The sequence below is a fragment of the Chionomys nivalis genome, chromosome 6, assembly GCF_950005125.1.
Source record: "Chionomys nivalis chromosome 6, mChiNiv1.1, whole genome shotgun sequence".
Lineage (NCBI taxonomy): Eukaryota > Metazoa > Chordata > Mammalia > Rodentia > Cricetidae > Chionomys > Chionomys nivalis.
Window position 1 is genome coordinate 38,956,636 of NC_080091.1, and position 25,929 is coordinate 38,982,564.

Here is a 25,929-nt window from a genome sequence, read left to right on the forward strand (position 1 = left end):
CCTGTCCCTTCAATGCTGGGGCCATAGGTACATGCAGCCATGCCTGGCTTTTCACACGGTGGTGATTTAAACACAAGCCCTTGTGCTTGCAGAGCAAGTGTACGTACACTGAGCCACCACCCCGGCCGCCACCTGCTTCTACCACGTCCTAGTCGACATTCATTATTCCTTATAAATCTGGCCCCTGAAGAACACAGCTGAGCCCTGGGAATGCTGTACTTGTTCACGCTACAGTTCTACATACAAGGCGTGTCTCTAGCTTCAGCTATTTCAGCATCCACACAGGCAGTGCCTCTTTGGTTGAGTCCCAGGCTGGACGAATGGTGCTATGCTCAGACCCTTTCCGGAATCACTGTCAAATCAGTTCAGTGGATCAGAAGCCACACCTGAAGATAGCGTAGTGGAGGAGACCGGAAGCAGAATCATACACTGCCTGGTGCTCGGCCTGTGTGCTAAGACTTCTTTTTAGTAATAATTTTCTGTTGCCATTTCCTTTGTGAGTTTGTCTAAAATGTCAGGACAAGTGCTGCCAGGCAGAAGAAGTGGTCAGAGCTGTGCAACCCCCAACCAGTCCCCCCTGCAAGTTAGGGTGGCCTCCCCAACTCAGGGCCCTTTGTTCCCTGAAGACAGTGGGGACTGCAGCCCAACTTGCTGCTGCCCTCTTCTGGGTCTCCCCAGGACTGCCTGCCTGTTCCACAGAAGCCAAGCCAGGCCCTGGAGGTCATGGCAGGCAGGACCTGAGGGGCCTGACAGCGCTCCTAGACGAAGCCACTAAAGCGGTACCAGGCGCGCTTGCTCTTTCTGGGGTCTTTATTTCTTTAAAATAATTCATACAAATGGTTACAGTCACAAACATGATTTTAACCAAAATATTGCTAGCCTACCACATCAGCAGGACGGCACCACACAGGCAAGGGTCTGCAACCCCTGCCTCCCCAGGACAGACACGGATGGTCCTGAGCACACTGGGCATTGCAAACACTCCTCTGAGCCACTCGCGATGCCGTCTTCATTTGGAACAAAGGGGTTCATGCCAAAATTAGGAAAAACAGCTTTTGTTGTTTTTCTAAATTATTCTAAAAATAAGACAAGCAGGTAGAAAAACAATGCACTGTGTGGCATAAAAAGAAAAACGGGAAGGATTCATTGTCCTGAGAAGTGTGCCGACGGCCACATTCCGGGCACGTTCCAACGTAGAAAAGGAAAAATAACCTCAAACTGACTTGCTGAATGCTCCCTCAGGTTTTCTTTTTGTGGACAGCTAAGCAAACAAATCCTTTGTAATGTTCTAAAAACTGTACACAGACAAGAACATTCGTGATAGAATTAGCTACTAACTTCTTTTGCTTAACGAGGAACGCAAAGGACACAGGACAGTGAGCCAGCCCACAGGACGGGACAACTACAATCGACTTGGGGACGTGCTTCCTCTTGCCCCGCCTGGTGCACGCCCGGGTCAGTCTCTGGAGCGCCAAGGCCCACACTGGATGCCACTTCTGCACACTTGGGTCCAAGGGCACACGGTGCCCTCCACCAGGCGCCAAGGCTGGAGAGCTCCTCACAGGCTACAACTGGTCACTCGTATGGTCTCTATCCGCCTCAGGCTTGACAGTCTGGCCAGGAGAAGGAGCGTGTGGTGGGTGGGCCACGGGCGGCAGGCCGTGGGACAGGGACATGGCGCTGGGAACAATACCTTCCACAGCAGCTGGGATGCCAGTAGGGGCCACACTCACCACACCTGGAGGGTACCTGCTGGGAGAGGAGGGCAGACATGTGAGGTCATCTATGGAGCACCCACCTGCTACACACAGCCCTTTTTGAATGGGGCATCAGTGACCCCTGAGGTCCAGAAAGATTGGGAACAGTGAACACTTGGCGAGTGCTGAGCAGTATCCCTACCTGGCTTCTCCCTTATGAAGTCTTTCCCAAGCCCCATTTCCTGTCTCCTTACTATTCTCTGCCCCAACAGTAGTTCTGCCCAGTACTCCTGTCTAGGAGGTTCCTAAGGCCAAGCCTCTTGATATCCTTCCAAAAAGCTCAGGGAAGTGGACTGCACCATCCAGCTCAATCCTCTCCAGTCACAGGGGCCTACATAAGGGTATTACCAGCCATATCACAGCCCACTACATTACCTACAGCCAAGGTCCAGGTTTAAGCCTCACTGTCCTGGAGGCTGTCCTTTGCCCCTGCCTGCTCACCTGTAGGCAGCCCCATTGAGTTCAGGGTGCACCACAGCAGGGTCCATGCTGGCCCAGTGGGTGGCAGCTGTCAGGTGGTCCTTGTTGACACAGTTTTTCAAGCTATCTGGGATCCGGCCTGGGAGGTTGGGAGGTACACCAGAGAGAGACGACAGCAATGTGGGTTAAAACTGCTGCCTCTGCAGAGGCCAGGAGGCAGGCACACAGTCACCCTTCTCCCCAGAGCCCTGGATTACTCCCTGTGAACACCACAGGGCTCTGTCCACCTAACATCTCAGCTCCCAACTTGGAGACCCCAGCCTTGCACATGCGCCCTCAGCTCACAAGCAGCTGACAGCACTCAGTCTGGCAGGTCTTCATGCATGAAAATGATACATGTGCTACCCAACTTCACCCCAAGGGATGCCCAGTAAGAGACAACCAAGTGCCACCTCCCCTGAACTGGCATAAAACAGACTTGTCAGTCTGAGAGCAAAGCCACCCACCTGTAATGGCTCGCCGGATTTCCCGGGCTGCCTCCTCTCGCATCTCAATGGAGGCCTGCTCACTGTACCATGCAGCATGAGGGGTGCAGATGAGGTTGGGTGCATCCTTTAAGGGTCCCTGGCTAAAGCTGAGGACAGCACATACCCAGTCAGAGAGGTCTGAGCACCCATGTCTGGGGAGGTGCAGAAGGTAGCCAGTCCTGACATCTGAGGGCCCCTGACCTGATCCCAGGCATCTGTGAATGTGGAGCTGCAGGACTTTCAAACCTACCCCAAGGTCTTAACAATAAGGGTAGAGGGTCTTCCAAGCCTTAGGGGAGGAGCCATGATGGGGTATTACACAGCCCTGCCCAGCAGAACAAACCCTAGGACTGTGGGCTCTCAGACACAGACTCTTACTACTAGCTCTTCGAATGGCTAATCACTCAATTGGTTACCCCAAGATAGGCTTTGTCAACTGCTGAAGCCCCAGAAAGTCTGCCCCAACAGGACTAAAGACTACATGCTAAGCTAAACTAGCCCTGGCCCCATAGTCTCCAGAGGTTGGTGACTATGGGACCATCACAGACATCAAGAGACAAATTGAGAAACAAGTCAAGTCCTAAGCCTACCCCATAACTGTGGCCAAGGTGAGATAGAATCTTGAGGTTCTTGTTCCCACCTGAGAACAGAGAGTAAACCCTCCCCTAACCCAGCCAGCAAAAGGCCAGAGCTGAAGGACAGCCTCCAAATCCTAGTCAGCAGGCTGGTGGGCATAGTCCATCTTGGGGCTCAGGGGGCACCTGAAGGGCTCTGATTCATGCACGTCCAGCGCTGCGCCTCGGATCCGCCCTTCCTTCAGGGCCTGGGCCAGAGCCTTCTCATCCACCAGGCCACCACGGGCCGTGTTCACCAGGAAGGCTCCTTGTCTCATCTGAGAAGACAGACAGGATGACCATGTGAGTGACTGACACTGGAGCTTCTAACTGGAGTGGCATACCCACAGCAAATATCACTTCCCACCCACCTGGAGCTGGCCTACTACAGATCAGTTCTGGGAGAGAGTCTGGGCCAGGGTGGGCAGTGGTACCAGCAGGTACACCCTGGAGTATCAATGGAATAAGACAGACCCAGGTATCTAATGCTGTTGCTGTCTTGACCAAAGGTTCACTGCCTCCTGGGGAAGAGGGGGTACATCCTGAGGGAAGAGTGGGAGCCACACTGGAGGGAAGGGACAACATCGCTCTGGAGGAGAAGGGAGGAGGGTGGAGGACGCCGCAGCGCACCTGCTTGACAGTGAAGTCATTGATGAGGTGGTGGTTGTGCTCATTGAGGCCGCAATGCAGGGTCACGCAGTCACTGTGGAAGAGCAGGTCCTGCAGTGTGCTCACACGCTGCAGCCCCAAGGCCCGCTCGATGCCATCAGACAGGTACGGGTCGTAGAAGAGGACGTTGAAGCCAAAAGCCTTTGCCCGCAGTGCCACCGCCTGGCCCACACGACCTACAGAGTCAAGATGAAATGAGACATGCATCCTGAGGCCTTGAAGCCGCCTCACAGCCGGGATTCAAGGGCCTCAAACACAACTTTGCCAGTCTGTCAAAGTTTTACCAGATCCCTGAGGCCTCCATCACGATCACTCAGCCAAGGTGCCTGCTCCCAGGCACCACAATCAAGGGATGGGAGCTAGCTGCCACCCTCCAGCAGCCTGCCATTGATCAGTTCTACCCACTGCTCTGGAAAGCCAATACATAATCAGCTTGGTCACTGGGTCACTTATCAGACGTCCTTGGAATCTCAATTCTGATCACAAACCGTATATGTGGGGACCATTCTGGACAACACTCTTCCTAGAGATTCATATACCGTCGACTCCAGCAGCACAGGACTGATGGGAGGGCCCAGCGGTTAGGAGGGCCTGCTGCTCTTGCAGAGGAGCTGAGCTCTGTTCTCAACATCCATGTAAGGAGCTCAAGACCACCTTTAACTCCAACCTCTGGCCTCTGTAGGCACCTGCACTCACATGAACATACCCCCTACACACACACACACACACACACACACACACACACACACACACACACACACAGAAATAAATCTTGAAAGGAAAAAAAAAACCAAGAACCTAGCAATAAAGAGGGTACACTGCACACAGTACATCTGCCATCTTTCTGGCACAACTCCACAGATGTACACCCTATGCCCTCTGAGACAGGCCTGGCTCTGGAATGGGAGCCACAGCCTAACGGTCATGGAATGCGGGGATGCTGGATACAGAGGGAGCACAGACAGCACAGGCTGCCAGTAGCAGAATGCTAGGGACATAGTCTCTCCTGCAGTATCCATCAATACCTGCCAGGAAGAGAGCATTGAGGAGTCGGACATACTGGCAGGACATGGGCACAACTTTAAAGAGAGTACCACAGAAATTATAACAGAATAAAGAAAAACAGGCAGATCCACAGACAACCCAGATGGTGGGATTAGCTGGAAGGACTTCTGATCGCTACTGAGAACTTGTGTCATAGGCACATGTGATAAATTTGAGAGGACAATGAACTCCAGCAGAGAAACTGTCCTCTACAAAAGACCTGGACACACATTTTGAACTGGAAAAGCTGTACCTGCAGTAAAGAGCCCATCAGAAGGTCTGACACCAAAGACAGAACAATGGCCAACAGAAATGACACTAATTAAAGCAGAAGGGAAACTGAATTTTTAGAAAGCCTTTTAAAGAACAAAAGGCACAATCGAGTTTGGGAAAGCAGCGAAAAGATGTGCCATAGCAACGTTTAGTTAAAGAAAGCTGTATGGTAACATTAACAGGCCAGATAACCATACAGACCACAATAAAGGACGGAGCTCTACCCCACTGTGGTCTAGCCTATAAAGCACTGGTCATCACTAATGCCAAAAGGACAAGAACAAAGAGTGGGAGCAAGTGAAACATGCTAAAGGAGAGAGCAGGGTGCTGGGAAATGCCCGGAGAACCTGCAAACCAGAATTCTAGGAAGTGCAAAGACCAAGTGTGTTTCTGAACACCACAGGGAATAAGAACACATAAATTATAACAGTCGTCATACCAAACACCTGGTTAGAGGCGTGACGCCTAGGTTCTACCACCAACATGGGGGAAGTACATTAACAAGCTGAACAAGCTCTGTGCAAATGTTATGTATTGATCACTACAGAATGCTGCTAAAGAAATCAAAACATGAAATAATAGGGTGACGTATGTCTTGAGGACATGTGTGTGATTTTCAGAGGCCAGTGTCCCAAAACACTCAAGGACTAAACAAAAAACAAACCAGTGAGCTGATTCTAAAGAAGAACTATCAGAAGTGAATGACATGGCTAGGTGTGGTGGCGCACGCCTTTAGTCCTGGCATTTGGGAGGCAGAGACAGGCAGACTTCTGTGCGTTCAGGGTCAACCTGGTCTATAGAGCAAGTTCCTGGACAACCAGAACAACACAGAGAAACACTGTCTTGCAACACCATCACCAAAAAAAGGAAAAGAAAAGAAATGAATGACAAACAAGGTTTCACCAAAAAGTAAGGTCTCTTGACCCACAGCAATGTGTGCCTGCTACTGAGTAAGGGACACTGTTATAGATCAAAGAGAATTGGAAAGAGGAAACACAACTTTGTTCAAGGATACACTGTGGATGCCAATTGGAGCATTCTCAACTTGATTATTATAAAAGAGAGAGAGAGAAGGGGAGGGGAGGAGAAGGGAGGGGAGGGGAGGGGAGGAGAAGGAAGGGGAGGGGAGGAGAAGGAAGGGGAGGGGAGGAGAGGGGAGAAGGGTATTTCTGAACTGACAGATACTACTTGGAAGTTAGGAAGCAAAAGAGCTAAAATCCAAAACTTTTCAATCTCTCTAAAGAAGATGAGATCTGCTATGGTGGTTTGAATGATGGCTCCCATAGGCTCATGTATTTGAATGTTTGGTCCACAGTTGGTAGAACTGTTTGGGAAGGATTAGGAGGTGTGGCCTTGTTGGAGGAGGTATATCACTGAAGGTGGGGCTTTGAGATTTCAAAAGTCCACACCACTCCCAGTTATCATGCTCATACCTAGCTGTGTTCTCTCGTTCTCTCTCTCTCTCTCTCTCTCTCTCTCTCTCTCTCTCTCTCTCTCTCTTTCTCTGCCTTGTGTTTATGAATCAAATGTAAGCTCTCAACTACTTCTCTAGCACTATGTCTGCCTGCCTGTTACCATGTTCATTACCATAATGGTCATGGACGCAACCTTCTAGAACCATGAGCCTTCAAATTAAAGACTTCATCTTACAAGTTGCCTTGGTCATGGTGTTTTGTCACAGCCGTAGAAAAGTAACTAAGACATCTGCCATAATATTTTTAGAGAGCAACGAAACAAAGAAGTAGCTCAGGACCAAAGCCCCCAAGACTCAGCATCTTGTTACTCCATGTGTCCTGCAACACAAACACCAACACATGGCTCTAAAAAAAACCAGCTCACTAAGAAAAACTAGGAGGAGACTGAAGAATGTGCAACGCTTTCAGCCAAAAGAGTAAAGAAAGCCAAAGAAAACCACCAGGAGCAAACTGCCAAGAGATGTAGGCTGTCCCTGCTGAGAGCTTCTACTTCTAAGACTGAGTGAGTCCAGCTGGACCAACAGTCAGGGAGCCTGCATGAAACTGACATAGGCCCTCTGCATGTGTGTGACAGTTGTGTAGTTTGGTCTCTCAGAAAGGCTTCTCACAGTGAGAGCAGGACCTCTCCAGGTGCTTAGCTGGTTTTTGGTAACCTGTTTCCCATGCTGGATTACCTGGCCCCACCTCGACCCACAGGGACAGTCTTGGGCCTGCTTCAACTTGATGTGCCATGCTTTGTGCAAGCCCATGGGAATCTTGTTCTTTCTGAATGGAGACGGAGGAGGAGCTGATGGGGACAGGGGTAGATGGAAAAGGGGAGGGGACAGGAGGTCCGGAGGGAGGGGAAACTGGTTGGTATGTAAAATAAATTAAAAAAAAAAAAAGAGTGACAAGCTGGGCAGTTGTGCCACATGACTTTAATCTCCTCACTTAGGGGACAGAGGCAGGCACATTTCAGTGAGTTCAAGACCAGCCTGGTCTACAAAGTGAGTTACAGAACAGCCAGTGCTACACAAAGAAACACTGTCTAGCAAAACAAAAACCAAGCAAACAAAAAATCCTGTATTCACCTTAGCCAGATTATAGAGAGAGAATTATGTAGCAAATTGTTGCCACTAAAACCACTGAGCCCTGAGAATTTATTGTTATTGTGGAAAGACACAAACTTATTTGCCTATGTTTCTGGCATAGTATACTCAGCACTGAGCAAAGTGTATGATCCAGGTGGTCTGAGACCTGTAAAATCCGAACTATGAAGTTTCTAGAAAGCAGACTCCTCATGCTTTTCTTTTGGTTAAAAGCTGAAGCAGACAGAGACTACTTAAGACACAGGAAACAACTTACAAGTCATAAACGGGATTTCTTCAGAACCAGAATCTGTCCTCAACACAGATACTAAGTGGGCACCAGGGTGTCAATATACTTGTCTGATGAGGCCCTGAGATAGAACACAGATGGAATCTTGCAGATCCACACCAAGACAAACCAAAGAGAACATGACGGGCACCATACTTCAGAACACAGGTGAAAGGTTCTCTAACGGCCAGGCATTCCGGCAAGAAAGGCACTCAGACACTTTAGCTGTCGGAGAGGTGCAAATAAAAACACAAGGGGCAGCACTAGTGCTGACATTACTGTCAGCAAAGTTCAAAACTCCAATTAGCCAGCTGACAAGTGCCAAAGCCACACACCTGCTTGAAGGATGCCATGGTGGCCTTCTGCCAGATCTGTAAAGTCACTTCACTTCTGCTTAAATCAAAGAAAAGAGTCCCATGCACAAAGAGACATGTCTAAACTTGCTCACAGCAGTTGTCTAAACAGATCAACAGAATCCTGCTCAACAGTAAGAGTCCTGAGCAGGACAGACGTGTGTAGAAGCGAAGGAGCACAGACCCAGGGCCCTTCCCTGTGGGTTCATTTCAGCTGGACTGAGGAACCTAGCAAGCTGCGCCAGAGGGAACGCAGAGACAACAGGCAGGAAGGGCTAGCTGGAAACAGTACAGGGCTGTCCCACACCGAAATACATTCCATACTCTGTGAAAGGAGCAAAGTTTGTTTCAGTTATAAGAGGACAAGAAGGAGAGAGGCAGAAGCCTATGGATGGAGAGGCCAACAGCCATAGGAAATTAGTTGGCATGTTCATTATAAAAGCAAAAGTTACAGGCCACATTGCCTGTGTACCCTCACTGATGAGCCAAGAACTCACCACCATATTCCACACAGAGGTAGACTCAACAGGTTATAGAAGAGAAGAGCAGAGATACATGTTCACTAGGGGCACATACCCATCTCCCTTCCAGAGGGAGGCCACAGCCTCAGACCTGTTCTGTAGTGAGTAGACAGCAATTACATACAAATAGGAGGTCCTTAAGGTAGAGGGTGCAACAACTCAGGAGCCCTTGTTGTACCCCGAGGGGACAAAATTCACCCTCCTTGCTTGTGTAGACTGTACACTCATACACAGTATGCTCATATGTATAGCCCTGTCTCTCTCTGTAATCTACATTATCCACATGGGATACATGTTACCATCCATGTATCCTGAGCTCTAGGGAGCTCTGGGCTGGCTACAGGGGACAACTTGACACAGTAGAGAGGACAGCAGTGTAGGCCAGTAGGTAGTCAGTAGCAGACATGTGATACACTGGACAAACAGGGCACAAAAGGGACACATGGCTCAGTCTCCAAACATGAGTGACAAAAGCAGAGGCAGAGCCACTCTAATAAGGAAAGACCAAACAGACTGCTGGGGGACAAGACCTGAGGGTGGGGCTGCCCTAACCACCCAGACCTGCCCAGTGACACCCTTCACCCCCTCACTCCCCCCACGCTTATCTTTCTTTCACCCTTCAACACATCTTGGCGCTAGGACCCTGAGGTAGGAGGTGCTATCTTGTCCTATACACTGGATGGGGGTGGTGGTGGCATACAGTGTCATAGAGCACCAAATAGCCCTGCTGTGCATGTCCATTTGGACACCAACAACCATATCCCAGGCCCGCCTCCTTCTGGAACTGAGGTGACCTACACACACTTCCCCCATCTCTTGTTGCTGGCAGCAGGGTTGAGACAGGAATACAGCGCAGCCAGGGTCAACCAAAGGTAGGCAAGGGTGACAAGAGAGCCCTCAAAGGTGGAACTCTAGCACAACTTACTTTGCCATCTCTGTGGTACACATAACAGACAGATACCCACAAAAAGGTGACGGCTCTGAGAACAAGCCAGGGAGCATAGGAACCAACTACTATCTTAGCAGGGCAGAAACAGGCTACTCCAGAGCTGTGGGGAATGAGTGTGTATGTAACCATGTTTATATAGAGTATGCACGTATCTGTGTCCATGTGGACACCATGTCTGTTTGATCCACATGTGGCACATGTTATCACCAATACGTAATGTTCACTTGTGCTCTTACATGACCTCCATGGATGTGAGGAGATACCTGTGAAAGACACAGCCTAGCTTCTCTAGCCCTGCCCAGGACTAATCTATGCCCTCAACACAGCCAGCAAGTCAAGGGTCTTTATGGAGTAGGAGGGTGGCAGATGGGCAAAGACTATTTGTGCTGAGTCACAGTGGCCACGCACCTAGTCCAATGATGCCCAAGGTCTCTCCACGGATCCTGGCAGCTCCTGAAGCCACCTCTCGAATCTGCTCTACACTCTGGACCCGAGTGCCTTCCCGAAGTGCTTGATGCAGCCAGGTAGTTCGTCGGTACAGGTTCAGGATGTGGCACAGGGTGGAGTCTGCTGTCTCTTCCACAGATGCTGCAGGCACATTGCACACTGCGATGCCTACAAGATATGTGAAGGCACATGTTCCAGGCCCACAGCCTCTGTCATCCACAGTCAGAGGTGCTGCTGTCAGAGCATACCCTCAGGGTGGTGCTTCAGCAGTAACATGTCAGAAAACATGCCCCACAACCACCTAGGAGACTACATGTCATTGGGCTGTCCCGCATGATGTATGGGATTCCCCTCTGTATGTTGTCAATGTTTTATTATCACTGGTTAATAAAGAAGCTGCTTTGGCCTGTGGCATGGCAGAATAGAGCTAGGCAGGAAAACCAAACTGAATGTTGGGAGAAAGAAGGCAGAGTAAGGGAAATGCCATGTAGCTGCCAAAGAAGACTGACGCCCCTGAACCTTACCGGTAAACCACAACCCTCACGGTAAAATATAAAATAATAGTAATGGGTTAATTTAAGATTTAAGAGTTAGTTAATAAGAAGCCTTAGCTATTGTCCAAGTAGTGTTGTAATTAATAGTTTCTATGTAATTATTTCGGGTCTGATTATTTGGGAATGAACGAGCAGTCTCCACCTACACCCACTCTTGCAGAACACTGATGTGGCAGCTACCAAGCAAACAGGACAGGGGACAGGCAAATGCTGTCTTGATCATTTCCAGCCTGAGTTATCTGGGCAGGCAGGTGGTTGAAAAGAAGCCAATGCTACTAATGCCTAATTCTTCCCCATCTGGATCATGGGACACACAACCTTCCTGAGCAGCCATGACTCTACTAGCAAAGGGCCAGAGCCAAGGTACATCCTGGGGCTGGCTGGCCCCTCCCTATTGACACTACACAAATCACACCTTCTAGTTCCCTGGGGCTTCCCAGGCCAAGCATGCCCTGGCTACATGGCTCCATGATTCTGGGAGCAAGTCAGATGGAGCTTTCTCTCCCCTAGCCATGGTCTCCCAATTTACCCAAGGGCCCATGTCCAGGCAGTAAACTGATGGTCTATGCTGCCTTGGGCTGCCCTTAGCCCTTGTCCCCAAGGAGGACCCATCATCCCAGGCATGAGCTGATCCTCCACAGTGGCCTTAGTTCCAACTCTACTTCCCATCCCAGCAGGATGCTTCTGCCCATACTTCCCACTGAAGTGTGAGGACAGGATTGTTTTGGAAACTATCCTATAAATTAAAGGTATCTGACACCACAAAGAGGAATCAAGACAGGACCCATGCACCCTCCAGAAATGACTCCCTTGAAATAAAACAAGGATACAGGGAGCAATAGCATGTAGCCTTGAGATACAGAAACAAAACTGATCCCCCAAGAAGGTATAGATGGTAAGACCTGCCCCACTTTCCACAGCTGGGTCTAAAGGAACCAAACTTGGCCCAGCATTAGGCCATCCCTAGCTGAAAAGAGGAGCCTGTGAATTCTAGGGACTACGGTGGGACCTTGTCCAGGAATGGGCAGACCAGTCACCAAGGTTTCAGCCCCCGTGGCTTTCCAGGGCAACATGAGCCAACAGAACAAGACTGACTTTCCCACCACACTACTGCAGTCCTCAGTTGCCCTGTGGTTCTCGGACAGGTTAGCTCCTGCCTCCTCTGTAGCTATAAGGGGCAGAGCAGCAGAGTGATGTCAACAGCACACTGTAGAGGGCAGCCTTGCTTTGTCAGTGGGCCACTAGCACAGAACACAAGCTACTCTAGAATGGCAAAGTATGGTTATGCTGTTTCAATATAATAGACTTGTGTACAGGTGTCCACTTTGAGCACACGTTGCTTCATATGTATACATGCATGGTTTCAGCACACATTTCATTTTCTGCCGTCTTAGGAAGACAGCAATGACTCCCTGACTGGCCCTGTTTCAACCCAATCCCTCGGGTCTGGTAGGCTGGTGGCAGCACAGGGAGTCACAGCTACATCTGTGCTGCCACCACAGCCTGCACTACCCACAGCCCAAGTCACCTTCAATTCAAGGAGCAGTCCCGGCTCTACTGATTGCCCAATAGAGCCTGAATGTTAAGTGAGACATCTTGGTCAATGCAAACGGGGACTTCAGAGCTCCTACCTAGATCCCCAGCTGACTTGATGTCAATGTTGTCAAACCCGCTGCCAATTCGGACGATGATTCTGAGAGCTTTGAATTTCTCCAGATCTTCTCTGGTCAGTGTGATGGTGTGGTACATCAGGGCGCCCACAGCCTCATTCAGTACCTGCATTGAGGGAAAACAGGCTGCTTACTAAGCTCCTAGGGACCACCAAATGTACCCAAAAAGGCTGAGCAGCCAGCCTCCAAATGAGAGGCATGGGAGGCAGAGGGAACAAGGGAAGAGACAGGGAGCACAATGCAGGGGCAGCTGTGCTCTCTCAATTGTCTCAGACAGCAGCATGCTACAGTAGAGCCTCAGCAGAGGCTGTGGGTAGTGTCCAAGGGCAAAGACTAGCAGCAGTACCTGCAAGCAACCAGCCTCCATGCCCAAAACTATGGAGCCCACTCCACACCAGTCTCTACGGAGTATAGAAGACCCAAGTAACAAACATATCCAGAGGCTGGGTAGGGCCAGCCTCTAAGAGGGCACCACATCCTGTGAGCAACTCTACTACCTGTCCTCTTTTACACTGGTACTTCCTGCTGATCTGGTTGGCTGTGGAGCCAGGGTATCTTCCTGGGGTGGAGACTACTCCACATGCGAAGGGTGATGCAGCCTCCTTCTATCATAGTTACACAAGCTCCACAGCCAGGTGCATGACCCAGCACGCAGACAACTGTCACTGAGGCAGAAAGGCCTTCGCCTGTCACAAAGAGACACAAGGACAGAGATAGTAGCCTTTCCACTCATTTTGGGCCCAGGGGCATCTAAACTACATGAAGAAGAAACAGCCAGGTGCTGAGGGAAGATGGTTAGAGTCTGGAATGCTGGGCCGAGTGGCCTCTAGAGTACACAAGCTCAGGGCCAGAACTGATGGATACCCTTAGTTTTGAGGGAATCAGGGTCACATATACTACTTAGACATGTGTGGAAAAAATGGGTACCCATTTGCCAGTGGAGAGTCATGGAGAGCCCAAGTGGGAAAGAGTGAATGGGGAATGGGCAGCTGACAGCACAGGGAGTGGGGAGTGAGGAGATTTAGGGGAGTCCTTGACAGCATTGTGCCATATGGACTTCAGATGGACAATCATGAGGACAGGAGGACTGAACAGCTGGGGAGAACAGGTGAGGCTGGGGGACATGGGGACCAACCCCATACAAACGATTGTTTGCTGAGGCCCATGGCAGGTATAGCAGTGCAGACCAAAAGTGACAGATCTCAGGGTAGTATTAGAATGAGTCTGTAGTTAGAGACAGATTTAACATGGGTCCCTCATTATGTTTGAAAAGGGTTGGCTGTGGACAGGACAGAACCATAGCCTACAGGCCTATGTTGTATGTCAACGTGTGTGTGAACAGCCAACTGGTTTCTTATTCTTACCCTTAGTACTTAACCATGAGAGTAATGTCTTTCAAAAGCATGTTTTCAATGTACCGCAAATATGCCAACAGAGAAAGGCGAGATCAAAGCATCTGACCTTTCACTGCACTGACTGTTGCCAGCACTAAGTCTTCCAGAAGCCAGTGTGCTTGTGTCCTTGAGCTAAGTTCCTACAAGTGGAGGGTCTTCTGAGGCTCTAGACCCTGTTGTTCAACTGCCAACGGACTTCCTCATGTCACCACTGAGCTTTCTACAAATAAACCACAGCCTACTCTCCACCCACTGCTTGTGCTTGAATTTGCCTTCCTGGGTACAATCTACCTTATATTTCTCTGTGAAATTTTTTCATGTTTTTTTCTTTTGTTTGTTTGGTTTTTTGTTTGTTTGTTTGTTTGTTATCTTGGTTTGAAGTTACTTGGCTGCAGAACAAAAGCATACTAGGAGTGGGCTTGCTAGGTAGTGGGTGAACCAGACACAGTTCTACAGCCCCGGTCACCACCAACAGCTGTTCTGTTGGCCACAGGTCTACCCCCAACCCCGTCCCTCTCCTACACTCCCTTTAGTGTTTCCAGGGAAGTCTGGGAAGGCTGCTGCTAGGCCTGTCTCCAAGAGTCCTCTCTGCAAGCAGCCACTCACATGTCCCCATTCACCAGCTGTGTGACCATGTTAGTGATCTGACTAACTTGGTGTCCTCAATACCAGACCGGGAACGACATGGGCCCTAGATGTTCATGGCAGGCAGAGCATATGATGAGTGACTGGTACAAACGGGCCATGAGTGTACCAGTGGTAGCACGTTCTGAATGGAGCTCACGCTCCAACCACAGTGAGGTTTCGTGGTCAGGGCAACAGTGGGCTCACTGTGCTAACTTCCCTCGGAGAAAACACTGGATGGTTTTATCGCCTGGTGTGCACAGAACAGCTAGCATGTGACACTGTAGCTCCTCCCACCTCACCATCATGCCTGACATTTTTCTGCTGACGTAAGGCACATACAGGCAGAGCAGACAGTGGCTGAAACCTCTGCACACTATCCAACTCGACAGACACCAGGTAGCTTTGCAGCTGTTCTTCTCCACAGAGGGAAGTGATATCCAGGCTTTCTACTGTGCCAGTGATTGATCACCTGGCCCCCTGGTGGTGAACTGTGGGTTTTCAGGGGGCCACAGAGAGGCTTGCTGAAGTAGTTTATATAAGCAGTTCTTCTCTGACCAGCTTTCTGCAAAGATTTCCTTTTCCTGCTGACTGGGAAGGCCTGAAGGTCTTACATGTACCCTGGGGCCAGGGCACAAAGAGCAGTGCCCACTTGACCTCACTGAAATTTTCCCACAGTTTACTTTCCTCTGAGTCATTTGAGCATGCCCACAGACTCCTTTCTAAAGCAGTATGTCTTTTGTGTATAAGAAAAGAACCCCCTCTGCTCTTCCAACCGAAACACCATCCCAGCCTGTAACTGGTTTACCAGCACTTTGTCCATATACCTGAAGGCCACACCCATCCCTGGGTCTTCTGCTCTGTCCCATCAAGGCACTAACAATGGGTCTCAGAATCTCAGCATACTCTCAAAGGGGGACCTGTTGACCCATAGCAATGAACTCCTGCACACAGTGAAACCCCCTCCTCTCAACCTTTGTCCTGGTTCCAAGTGTGTCTGCAACACGAGCCCAAGGTCAGTGCATTAGCAGCCTGCTGGCCACCCGAGACACTTCTGCCCACTTGCTCCTTGTACATCTTAATTGTAAGGGCCGTCCTCTGGCCTGGGATGTTCTGCACCCATGAGTGTCATTCTCATATCTCCAGTGGGGACTTCCTGTTGCCCTAAGTCCTCACTCAGCACATGCTAGGAGCAGTGTCCCTGGGTTCCTCCTTGGCACATGCAGCCCTGGGCTGAAGGTCATGTGACTGAGAAGTTGTACGGCACCCAGCCAGGGGTGTTCTGAAATTCCTGCCACAAGTGACTTTCCCACACCTAGTGGGCATCTCCTAGCCCCTCTCAGAGTCCTCCTGGGTCCATGGCAGAAGAGCCAGGGTCTCTGGGAAGTTTTCTTCATCACGTTCTTCCTTCCTAGTGTAACATTCTCATCTGCAATGTAGACAGTGACACACAGCCAGTTGTGACGACTTCTTGTTCTGAAAGGACAGTTCCCACGTGGCAATGATACGTAAGACAGTTACTTCCTCTCCACACCTAGAGACAGGTGTCCCATGTGTTTGGTTACATCTTCATAGTCATTTGGGCACATGATCCCTGTCTTGTGACTGTGCCATTCCCAGTATATGGCTTCCCTCTTATGGTACACGGTACCTACCCAAGGCTTCAGCCATCATATCCAATTTCCAGCCAGCAGAAAGAGGGAAGGTGACTTCCCTCAGTGATATGCGCCCAAGGTGCTGTGTGCCTGTGGGTCATCCCATTCCTGAGCCAGGCAGGATCTGAGGTAGGATACAATCTGCACAGCTGTATCACCCAAGGGCACTGGGTGGTTGCCCAGTTTGGGCTACTGTGAATCAAGCTGCCATACCTTCAGGTAGAGATGACAGTGAGAACGCATGTCATGTCTGCAAGGACTCAGCCCAAGCACGGCTGGGAGAACGATGAAAGGTTGTGTAAGGATACAGAGTGCACAAACTGCCAGGGCTGTGCCTCACTGACACACTGTTTCCTACTGTTCGGGGGAATCTTCCACCACTGGCATCTAGTTCCTTCTGAGTTCTAGGTTCTGTTAACTTGCCCACTCCTCGCTCCTTCCCTCTGAGTTCTAGGTTCTGTTAACTTGCCCACTCCTCGCTCCATTCTCCTCCCATTCCCCACTCTCCTCACAACACATCAGAATCAGGTCTTCTGATCGGTCTCTTCCTGCCTACTATTATGTCCTCTGTTTTTTCTATTGCTTCCCCCATACCTACTACAAGACCCTCACTATGGCACTGTCTCTTGGCTGAAGGCAGCCCACCCCACAATCAGACTAAGGCTCCTGCTGATGAGAAGCTCTCAGCCTTACCTCCTTGTATCTGAGTATCTGTGTGGAGTGACAAGTTCCCAGAGACTACAGACACACACTGAGGCCAGGCTGGAAGGACTGTCCCAGATGACTCCGTAGCCACTGAGGAGCAGGGCTGTAGGTCCACTGTATGCTAATGCCATGCCTGGCAGGCTTACAAGGCTGGATACTAAGCTAGGTGAAGGTTTGTTCAGATATGGGTATCACTGCCCTCTGGGTCTGAGACAATACCTGCAGTGGGCCAAGAGGCCCACCTTTCAAGGCCATGGTACCACCGAGAACAGAGCTCACCACTCCTCCCAGGGGAGCAAATCTCCAGGCTAGTCAACAAGACCATCTACAAGAGCAGATGCCAGGTCCCTCGTGGCAAAATCCCTGACTGGTTCTACCCCTGAAGGCCTTTTAGGTTTGCTGTAAAAAATGCTTTCAAGCTGTCTCCAGTGTGAAGTCTGACTTGGCTAGGACACAAGCAGAAACCAGGTGAGCATACTCCAGGTAACAGAGGAACTCAACAGAAGTAAGTAAACATCAATCACAGAAGCTGCTTAGAGCTACTAACACCCGACAACAAGCTCTAGGCAGGTACTGTGGATGAAGATATTGTGACTTTCTGTATTGCAGGTAGCATCCAGCATAATCACTGGCAGAAGCCCATAGTTCCACTTCTTCTAATGAACTGGCTGTGATGTAAGAAACCAAGAAAATACAGAGTAAGCCCATCCCTACCGTCTGCCAAGGCCAGGCACAGCGACAGGTCACACAAGACTAGGTGGTACTTAGACCTAGTGTGGCCAGAGGCCCAGGAGCATGACGAGTGTTGTGTGCTGACTCAGACTGCAGCCTGAGGTGGAGCACCCCTACTCCCCCATGAAACTTGGCCAATTTGTGACCCTACCTTCTCATGGATCTCCTGTGTAGACTGTGCATCACAGAAGGCCACTGTGGCCACATCCTTCAGGATAGGCATCTCCACTGTGCAGTCCCGGCCATCCAGCAGCGCCACCAAGGGCCGGGGGTGCATGGGCCCGTTCATGATGGGAGGTCGGACGCCTGCAAGAAAGGAGCAGACCACTTAATGCCCTCAGCAGCTCTAATCTGTGACCTGAGGACTGTGCTACCCACTAGAGCTGAAGAGATCAGCCCTGAGAACTTGCTGTACTCAGCATCTGGTTACATGGAACTTTGTAAAATGCAAATTAACACTGTGAAGAAGGAAATGGAGTTTGTGATAGCTCACTGATGACTGAGTGGACTCAGACCATCAATCCCTCAAGAGTACACGACCTGAGATCCTTGCAGACCCTAGTGGGGCTGTGGGGAACAAGAGAACTGGGAGCCGTAGGCTATCTTGTCAACACAGAAATGTACAGGTCACAAAAGGATGGGATTCTGGAAAGAGCCTGGTCACTTTTTGCTACTTAAAGTCACTATTTGACTTTAAGCCCAGAACCCCAGAACCCCAGAGAGAAACCACAGGGATTTTAGCATGTGACCCAACCTGATATCATTCCTAGTGATAGATTTCAAAGGCCAGAAATCTGAGACAGTAAAAAAAGGCTACCCCACTTGTAGAACCCACCTCCCAGATCAAAGTGAGAAAGAACCTTAGGCCTGGAGTGCAACACAGAAGAGCACTTGCCCAGTGGATGTAAGGCCCTGAGTTTGTTTCCTAGTTACACCAAAGCCTTCACAGATACGGCATCAGCTTGCTCCCAACACACCCTAGACTAGACCCCACTTGGGGCCAAGTGCAGTTCCAGGGGCTTCACATGTACACAGCCGACACAGTAGTCCCAGGTACTGTCTGGCCACCTTGGGCAGGGCAGCAGACACCTCATGGTGACCAAAAGTTAGCTCCACAGTAGCACGCAGCACCAGGCAGGGCCTTGTCTGGCCCCAGGGCCTCCTGAAGAGTTGGCCAGGAGAACGGACCATGGAGAAGGCACAGTCGGGAGTGGAGGACAAGAAATATGTCACCATACAGTCTCCCACTGAGCAGGCCAGAGGCAGCCCTGCAACAGCTGCTGGCGAGCAGCAGCCTATGGAGTTCACAGTCACTCTTCCTGCCTCCAGGTGCAGAGGCTACCCCAAGCTGCCAGTGCCAACGATGTGCCTCAGAGAGCCCAAGTCACAGAAAGACAATGTCCTAGGAACTGTCACATCCATGTACAGCAGGGCTGGAGCTGCCTTCTAGACAACATTAAGCCCAAGGACTCCAGCTGTGGAACAGAGGTGTTGCTATACACAGCCCTTCCCCAGTATCAATGTGCCTATAAAAAAGACACAGCTCTACCTCTCCATGACTTCATAAGCAGTAAAAGGAAAGGTGCCGAGACCTGATGAACCCAGACTTAAAGGTCACAGGCTTGGCATTTGCATACTCCCTTCCTTGACCCCTATGGATCACATCCTTAGCTACCCCTGTCACCAGACAGCAGTGGTGGACAAACAGCAACAATTCACCTGTCCTTCAACTTGGACTTGCAAAATGGCTTTTCTCACATAAAAGTATTACTTTCTGTAGAGGTGATGGACTTACTGCTATTTGAGAAGTGTTGATAAACATCTCCCTTTCTCATCCCCCAGCCTGAACACCACATTCTGTAAGAATACGGTGAGCAATGCCCATGTCCACAAATCCTCAAAGGCTACAAAGCAAGTCCTCAGAACACAGCCTAAACCTACTGCCTAGGAAGTCTATATCTCATTGAGGACCCGCTCAGCTGATGGAAACTCTACTCTTTCACCCTATAAACAACTCCTTAGGGAGGACCTATGGATGTGGGTATGGCTAGACTTGGGTCTAAAAGATGGGTAAGATACCCAAAGATTCATGTGGGAGGACAAAAGACCAAGCCCTCTAAAACCCAGTGGGCTTGTCACCGGTGCCTCCTCTTCATTCACATAGCTGCTCCAGCTAGGGTCCTCCCAGACAAACCTATGCAGGAGGCAGACAGATCTAGTAACTGGACCCCTGCTACACAGGAACACTAGTCCAGGGCTGAACTCATTTAAGAGCCTTTCCCAGACATATGACAGAAAAGACAAGAAACCCCTGCTGAGCCTACCTCAGGATCTCAGGTCTGCATTGGGACATGCACAACCTCAGAATCGACCCTCAAGCTCCTTCAGGGAAGACCTGGCTTCAGCACCCACTTCCTTACCCTCGGGACACTTTCTGACAGAAGCCAACCCCTAGCACAGCAGCTGAGGACCGCTGACCAAGGCAGCCTGCAAACACCAAGCACATCTTCAGGCATCCCATAGTCCTCAGCCTGCCTAGCTTATGCAGTGCAGCCCATGTCCCTCCTGTAGTTCCTTTGCAGAGATGGCTTCACTTGGCAACCCCTACCAACCTGACATTGCTTAATTGGGGCAGGGTTTCCACGACCATGAATTCGCCTGTCCAAAGCTTTTTGTCTTCAGAATCCCCAGGCCGAACCGCGTTCTGTCACGGAGCCTCATCCCACGTCTTATTGTCTCCAACCAAAGCTCTCAGGCTTCTGCTCCACAGCAGCCACTGAAGCCTGCGTCGGGTTCAAAGTCTTACTAAAAATCAAACACAAGAGACAAGTTAAAATGCCATCAACGGCCGGCTAAAACTCAGACTCCAGGAAGCTCCACGGAGTGAAGCTGTGTGCTGCATCCTTAGCCCTGGGCAGCTGCAGCTGCAGAAGACCAACTGGACAGCAAGGCTCTCACTCTGAGTTCGTGATTCCAGGCTGGGGCAAGCCCCCAAGTCATCTATGTGGACCTAGGAACCACTCTGCAGTTGGCTGCCCCAACAGACTTCTGCTCAGCCCATTCTCCACAGTGGAAGGTAAAAGCAGCCAACATCAGGTACAGGGCCTTGAAACTGCAGAAAGGGGCTACCAGCTTTCCTGGGACGCTCCCCTTCATGTTTACATTTCCTAACACTGTCCCAACATGGATCTTTTAACAAGGCTTTCAGGCAAGCTTGCCAGGTGCTGGCTTTCTAGCACTCTACCCAACTTCCTGTATGTCCATGCTCAAAGTGTCCCTGCACCAGGAATGATTCACCTACAAGTGCTGCCCAGATGCTCTGGAAATGTAGGCCATGACACCCAAACACATAATGGCAGGCCTGTAGCCCAGAAACTTAGGGTATTACAGGTGAGCACAAAAGCCCAACCTCTGAAGTGTGTCACTAAGCAGCCAAAGCCCTGGTCCCTGTCCCTAGCATCCACACAGGGACCAACCCTCAGCTTAGGTGAACATCAGGCTGGCTAGGATAGAGCCTGGCCTTGACACCCTTCAACATCACAAGAGACAAGAGCACTTGTCAGCCCAGACTCTGGAAGCTCATCCAGAAAGCCCACACGTGGCCACAATCCAAGGCAGGTGGGGCTTCAGAACCCAGCACCCAGTGTATTTGAGGAATAGCTCCTTCCGGAAGAGCCCAGCCTTGAGGAGCAGCACAGACAATGCGGAACCAGTCAGTAAAGCAGCAACAATGCCCTTGAGTCACAGTCCTGCCAGTGCCAGGCACCTGCCACAGGCCCAATCTTTCCCTTAGTCCATGCCATGATAGCCTTTCCCAGTAGAGGGCGCTAAGGTGCCACTGCAGAAGCAAAGAACCTGAAGTCATAATGCTGGGAGCTCTGACAGATTTGTGGCAAGGAGTGTGTCCCTTGCATGAGCCACTGTCATCTGCAATAGCAAAAGCAGCAGCCATCTGAGCCATGGGGGCTCAGGGACCATGTCTCAAAGAACTAACCAACAAAAATCCTCCCGGAATGGCCAGCACTTCTCAACTAGGATCAGATCCCTCCTATCCTTCAGCCACCCCATCCTCTCTGCTCCCCCTTCCCCAGACAGGATTTCTCTGTGTAACAGCCCTATCTGTCCTGGAACTAACTCTTGTAGACCAGGCTGGACTTGAACTCACTAAGACCCGCCTGCCTCTGCCTCCCAAGGGCTGGAATTAAAGGTGTATGCCACCACCACCCAGCACACCCCCATCCTCTTTAAAGGTACTCTGGGAAGGAATTCTGCAGCAATGTGGGGGGGGGGCGCAGAGTCTCCTCCTACCTCTAGGCACAGATTCTTCTGAGGTACAAGGCCAGCTCTACTCCCCAGCAGCCCTCTCTGGGAACAAAGCTGTCCTATGGGCTGGTCCCTACCCAATTCTGAAGGCCAGAGGACAGAGCCTGGCCACTCAGATCAGGTGGAGGCAGACGCTGGAAGTGCCTACTGTCTGGCAAGAACAGAGCTGAAAAGTAAGAGCAACATGGAGTAAGGCAGGCACTGCCAAAGGCAAGGGTAAAGCACAGCAGGACAATGGGATGGCTCGGAGGGAAGGTGACTGTGAGAAACAGGAGTGCTCACAGCCAGCTGTGACTTACACCACACATCAGGGAGGCACAAAATAGAAACCATGATAAGAAGCATGGATTTGCCACCAAGATTATTCATTTTCAGTAACATTGGTCAATTTTGTGTGTCTGTGTGTCTGTCTGCCTATGTGTGTTACAACAGATACTGCAGGTCTTGACCCCTGAGAACACCTGCCCATTTCAAAGTCAGTTGGGAACACTATCCTCACTGGAAGAGCATGGGTCGTGTGTGATGTTCCAGATTATTAGGGGCTGCCTCCCTCCATGCCCTTCTTATCTTTCCAGTGCTGTAGGGACGTCTGGCTTTGTAGAGGACACAGAAGTCATGAGACCTAAAGAAGGCTCCACTGGAGACTTGTCTCTGGACAAAGCAGCCCTGTGTGTATCTCCACTGGAGACAGTGGCAGGAAGAGCACCACAGCCATACAGAACTAACAGAAGGGACGGCAATGCCTGGGAGGGGTAGAGATCTTTCTGGGTCCCCACTATCTATTCCTTCCTGTGGGCTACAAAACCCACACCCCTGGCCCATACAATATCACTCCAAGCCTGGTAGATTTTTTTTTCCTTGAATCACGCAGGCAGTGCAGCCCTGTCTAAAATTCTTCAAGCTCCTACACTGCCTATAGAACACAGGTCTGATGCTAACTAGAGGTCATGAAAAGACCAAGGACTTCACAGCAGTTAAGTCAGGAAAGGCTGACAAGAGGCCATACTATAAAACTTTATAGGAAATGGTCATGTCTTCTGAAGGTGCCACCCCACAGTCCACAGAAGGGCTCTGGAAGGACGGTACGTGTCTGTGGCCTTAGCCCTCAGCGCCTGAGGGAGAAGGTGCTGCAGCTGCTGCAGGACTGCTCAGAGACTACGGAGACTGCGTACGTCTACCCCACAGGACTGTGAGGATACAGATGCAGACACTGGTGCTGGTAGACTTTCAAGTGGCATGCTGGACACACAACCAACCCAATATATGCTGCTACTTCTCTTATGCATCAGCTTACACCCCAGGACCCGGAGGCAGGCCACCCTGCCCAGCACCATGCCGGCCAAGTCTTTCCTGCCACCAGCAGGATGAGAACTAGTGTAAAGGTACTGCCACGGAGCAGAGCCTCGGGACATTTCCGCTTCACACGCCATGCCAAGGAGCCACAGGGCCACCAGGTAACATGGCCGGTTCTGCCCCAAGAGGGTCCTCAGCGGTACCTAGTTCTGAAGATGAATGTTTGCAGAAGCCTCTTGCCAGGTCACACTGCAGGGCACGCACCACTCTAGTTCAAAAGGCAGGCAGGACAGTGGGCTGTTGAAAGGCTGGGGGCCAAAGACCTGATCCTACCTGAAGCCCTGCCTGGGGACCATCTGGAGAGAGGCTAAGCACACAGCTGAAACTCAACTACAGGCCACAGGTGACAGAAGAGAGGTAAGAGGTCAGAGCAAGAACAGGGTATCACTGAGGCCCCACCAAGTTCTCCAGTCCACATTACGTACAAGTAGCATGGCACGGTGCCCTAAGACGTCTGTGGATGCCAGCGGACACACACAGCAGGACCATGCCTGAGCAAGCTCCAGAGCAGAGGAAGGGCAGCCTCAAACCACAGCTGCCAGCCTAAATAGTAAGACAAGGAAACACACAGTTCCGGAGAATGGTATCACCCCACACTACCCACGAGGCTGTCCCTGAACTTGGCACATCCCACAGCTGTTACCCCACGTTGCAGATGAAACGCAGAGAGATCACACATGAGTCAGGGCTCATAGTCATGTCCACAGACATCAATCTTCCAAAGATCATGTTGCCCCAGGATTCAAAGATGTTGGCCCCACTCTCAAGCATTGGGCCTGAGGCCCTGCATGCCAACTACACTAGGTGGCATCCTGCACACTCCTCTTCCTAATGAGCACACACACTCTGATTCTGGAAATGACAGAGCAGAAACAGTGAGGACACACATACTACCTGGGGAAAAACTGCTCGGTGTCACCTTACTGACACCCTGGCTCACAAGGCCCACCTTTCTGAATACCAACTAAACATCCCTTTTTCTTCCTAGGAGGCAAATTTGTCCTGGCCAATCCCAAACTCATTAGGACAAGGGTCAAGGCCCTGGGCCAGAAAAGGTTCGACAGGCAAGACCAGGATGAAGGCTGTCTTCCTGATTTCTGGAAGGCAATGGGCTAGGCCTACCCTCCCCACCCACGGGAAATTCTGGCCTATGACCCTATGATTTTGGGTGCAGAACAGTTTTCCACAAATATACACCCATACACACACACGCACGCCTCCGGGGAGTGACAGCTCTGAAATGGTGCCGTCTTGGGAGGAGTACCCACCACCAGCCCAGGATGAGGGCAGGCCTGGAGGCCCTTATCCTGTCACACCCTGAAACAGGCCCACAGGATCTGCGACTTGGCCTTGTCTGATAAGAGGTGCAGTAGGCCACCACAGGGCGCCTCCCTCCTGCCCACAGTTCCGTATTTCCTGCTGGCAGCACACACTGCAAGGATTCTTCCTCTACTGTCTTTCAGGCTATGAGGAAGAGGGCAGTGTCCTTGTGAGGGCAGAGATGGGCCCAGACCCTTTCATTAGTAAGGTAGAAGAGTCAAAGAGAGGGATACCATGGGGTGCTCGGATGGTGGGCAACAGCTCCTCTGGGCTCCGCAACCTCTGGGCCGCCCCGCCCGAAGGTGGGGTCGGCCCCACTGCGCGTGCGCCAGGCTGCGCGGCCAGCTAGCACCACCAAGGAAGGACTGCCCTCCACCGGCAGAACCCCTGTGGTTTAAGGACTTTCACAAATGAATAAAAAACTTATATGGTCCAAGGCCAGGGGCCAAGCTGAGCATCACTAAGTCACCTAGAGCCGTGATGGGCGTGTATGCCACCCATGTTCCCTCAGTGCCACCTCTAGAGAACTGCCCGCTCTCGGATCCGCCAACCCGAGGCCCAGGGAGGATCCGCAGGCTCGTCACTCCGGGAACACCTCGGTGCCAGCCGGGTATCCACGGGGAAGGAGCCTCGCGGGGCCGCGAGCCAGGAAGGCAGGTCCAGCTCGGTCACAGCCTGGGTCATAACACCACAGGCCCCTTTGTCACCTGCACGGGTCGCGGGCGGGCAGGGGACTATAGGGACGCGCACTCAAGTGCAGGAGTTCGCGCATGCGCCCCTCCCCGTGGCCACACGGGGGGGGCGCCCCCTTCCCCCTCCCAGCGCGCTCACCGACCGCGCACGCGCACTCGCACACAAAGCCAGCGCCGCGCGCGCCCGGCCGCCCCGCCCCCGCCCCCCGCCCGCAGCCGGAAATGCGCGCGCGCGGCCTTACCGAGCGGCAGGCCCTTGTTGAGCAAGTGCGAGCTGCCCATTGAAAGGCGCGGGTGGCCGCGGGCCCCGATGAGTCCGGCGTTCTCCGCCGCCGTGAGCCCTGCGCCTGGGGCGGCTTCGGCGCAGTCTGCTGCTCCGCCCGGCCGCCTGCGCCCGGCCGCCGCCGTGCCGAGCCGCCACCGCGCCGCCAGCCGCGCTCCGACCGACGAGCGGGCGGGGATACGCGGCGCGCGCGCGCGGGCGGGGCCTCGGTTGGTCTGC

At 51.5% G+C, this 25,929-nt stretch overlaps 1 protein-coding gene across 4 annotated transcripts; it reads right to left on the reverse strand.

Annotated features, from left to right (window-relative positions):
* Positions 1–798: 798 nt before the first annotated feature.
* Positions 799–25,929, reverse strand: Ctbp1 (C-terminal binding protein 1). 4 transcript variants are annotated; one of them, XM_057772469.1, is made up of 10 exons: positions 25,670–25,923; positions 20,352–20,544; positions 17,891–18,045; positions 12,591–12,735; positions 10,367–10,573; positions 3,949–4,163; positions 3,466–3,596; positions 2,684–2,811; positions 2,199–2,316; positions 799–1,752 (listed from the first exon to the last, which is right to left on the reverse strand). In XM_057772469.1, exons 2-10 carry the CDS (start codon positions 20,356–20,358, stop codon positions 1,566–1,568), a joined length of 1,293 nt encoding a protein of 430 aa, XP_057628452.1. In that variant the 5' UTR covers positions 20,359–20,544; positions 25,670–25,923; the 3' UTR covers positions 799–1,565. The 4 variants fall into 4 exon arrangements, with proteins under 4 accessions (XP_057628452.1, XP_057628453.1, XP_057628451.1 ...); XM_057772470.1 differs by lacking the exon at positions 25,670–25,923 and adding an exon at positions 24,969–25,059; XM_057772468.1 differs by lacking the exon at positions 20,352–20,544 and having other exon boundaries at positions 799–1,749; positions 25,670–25,929.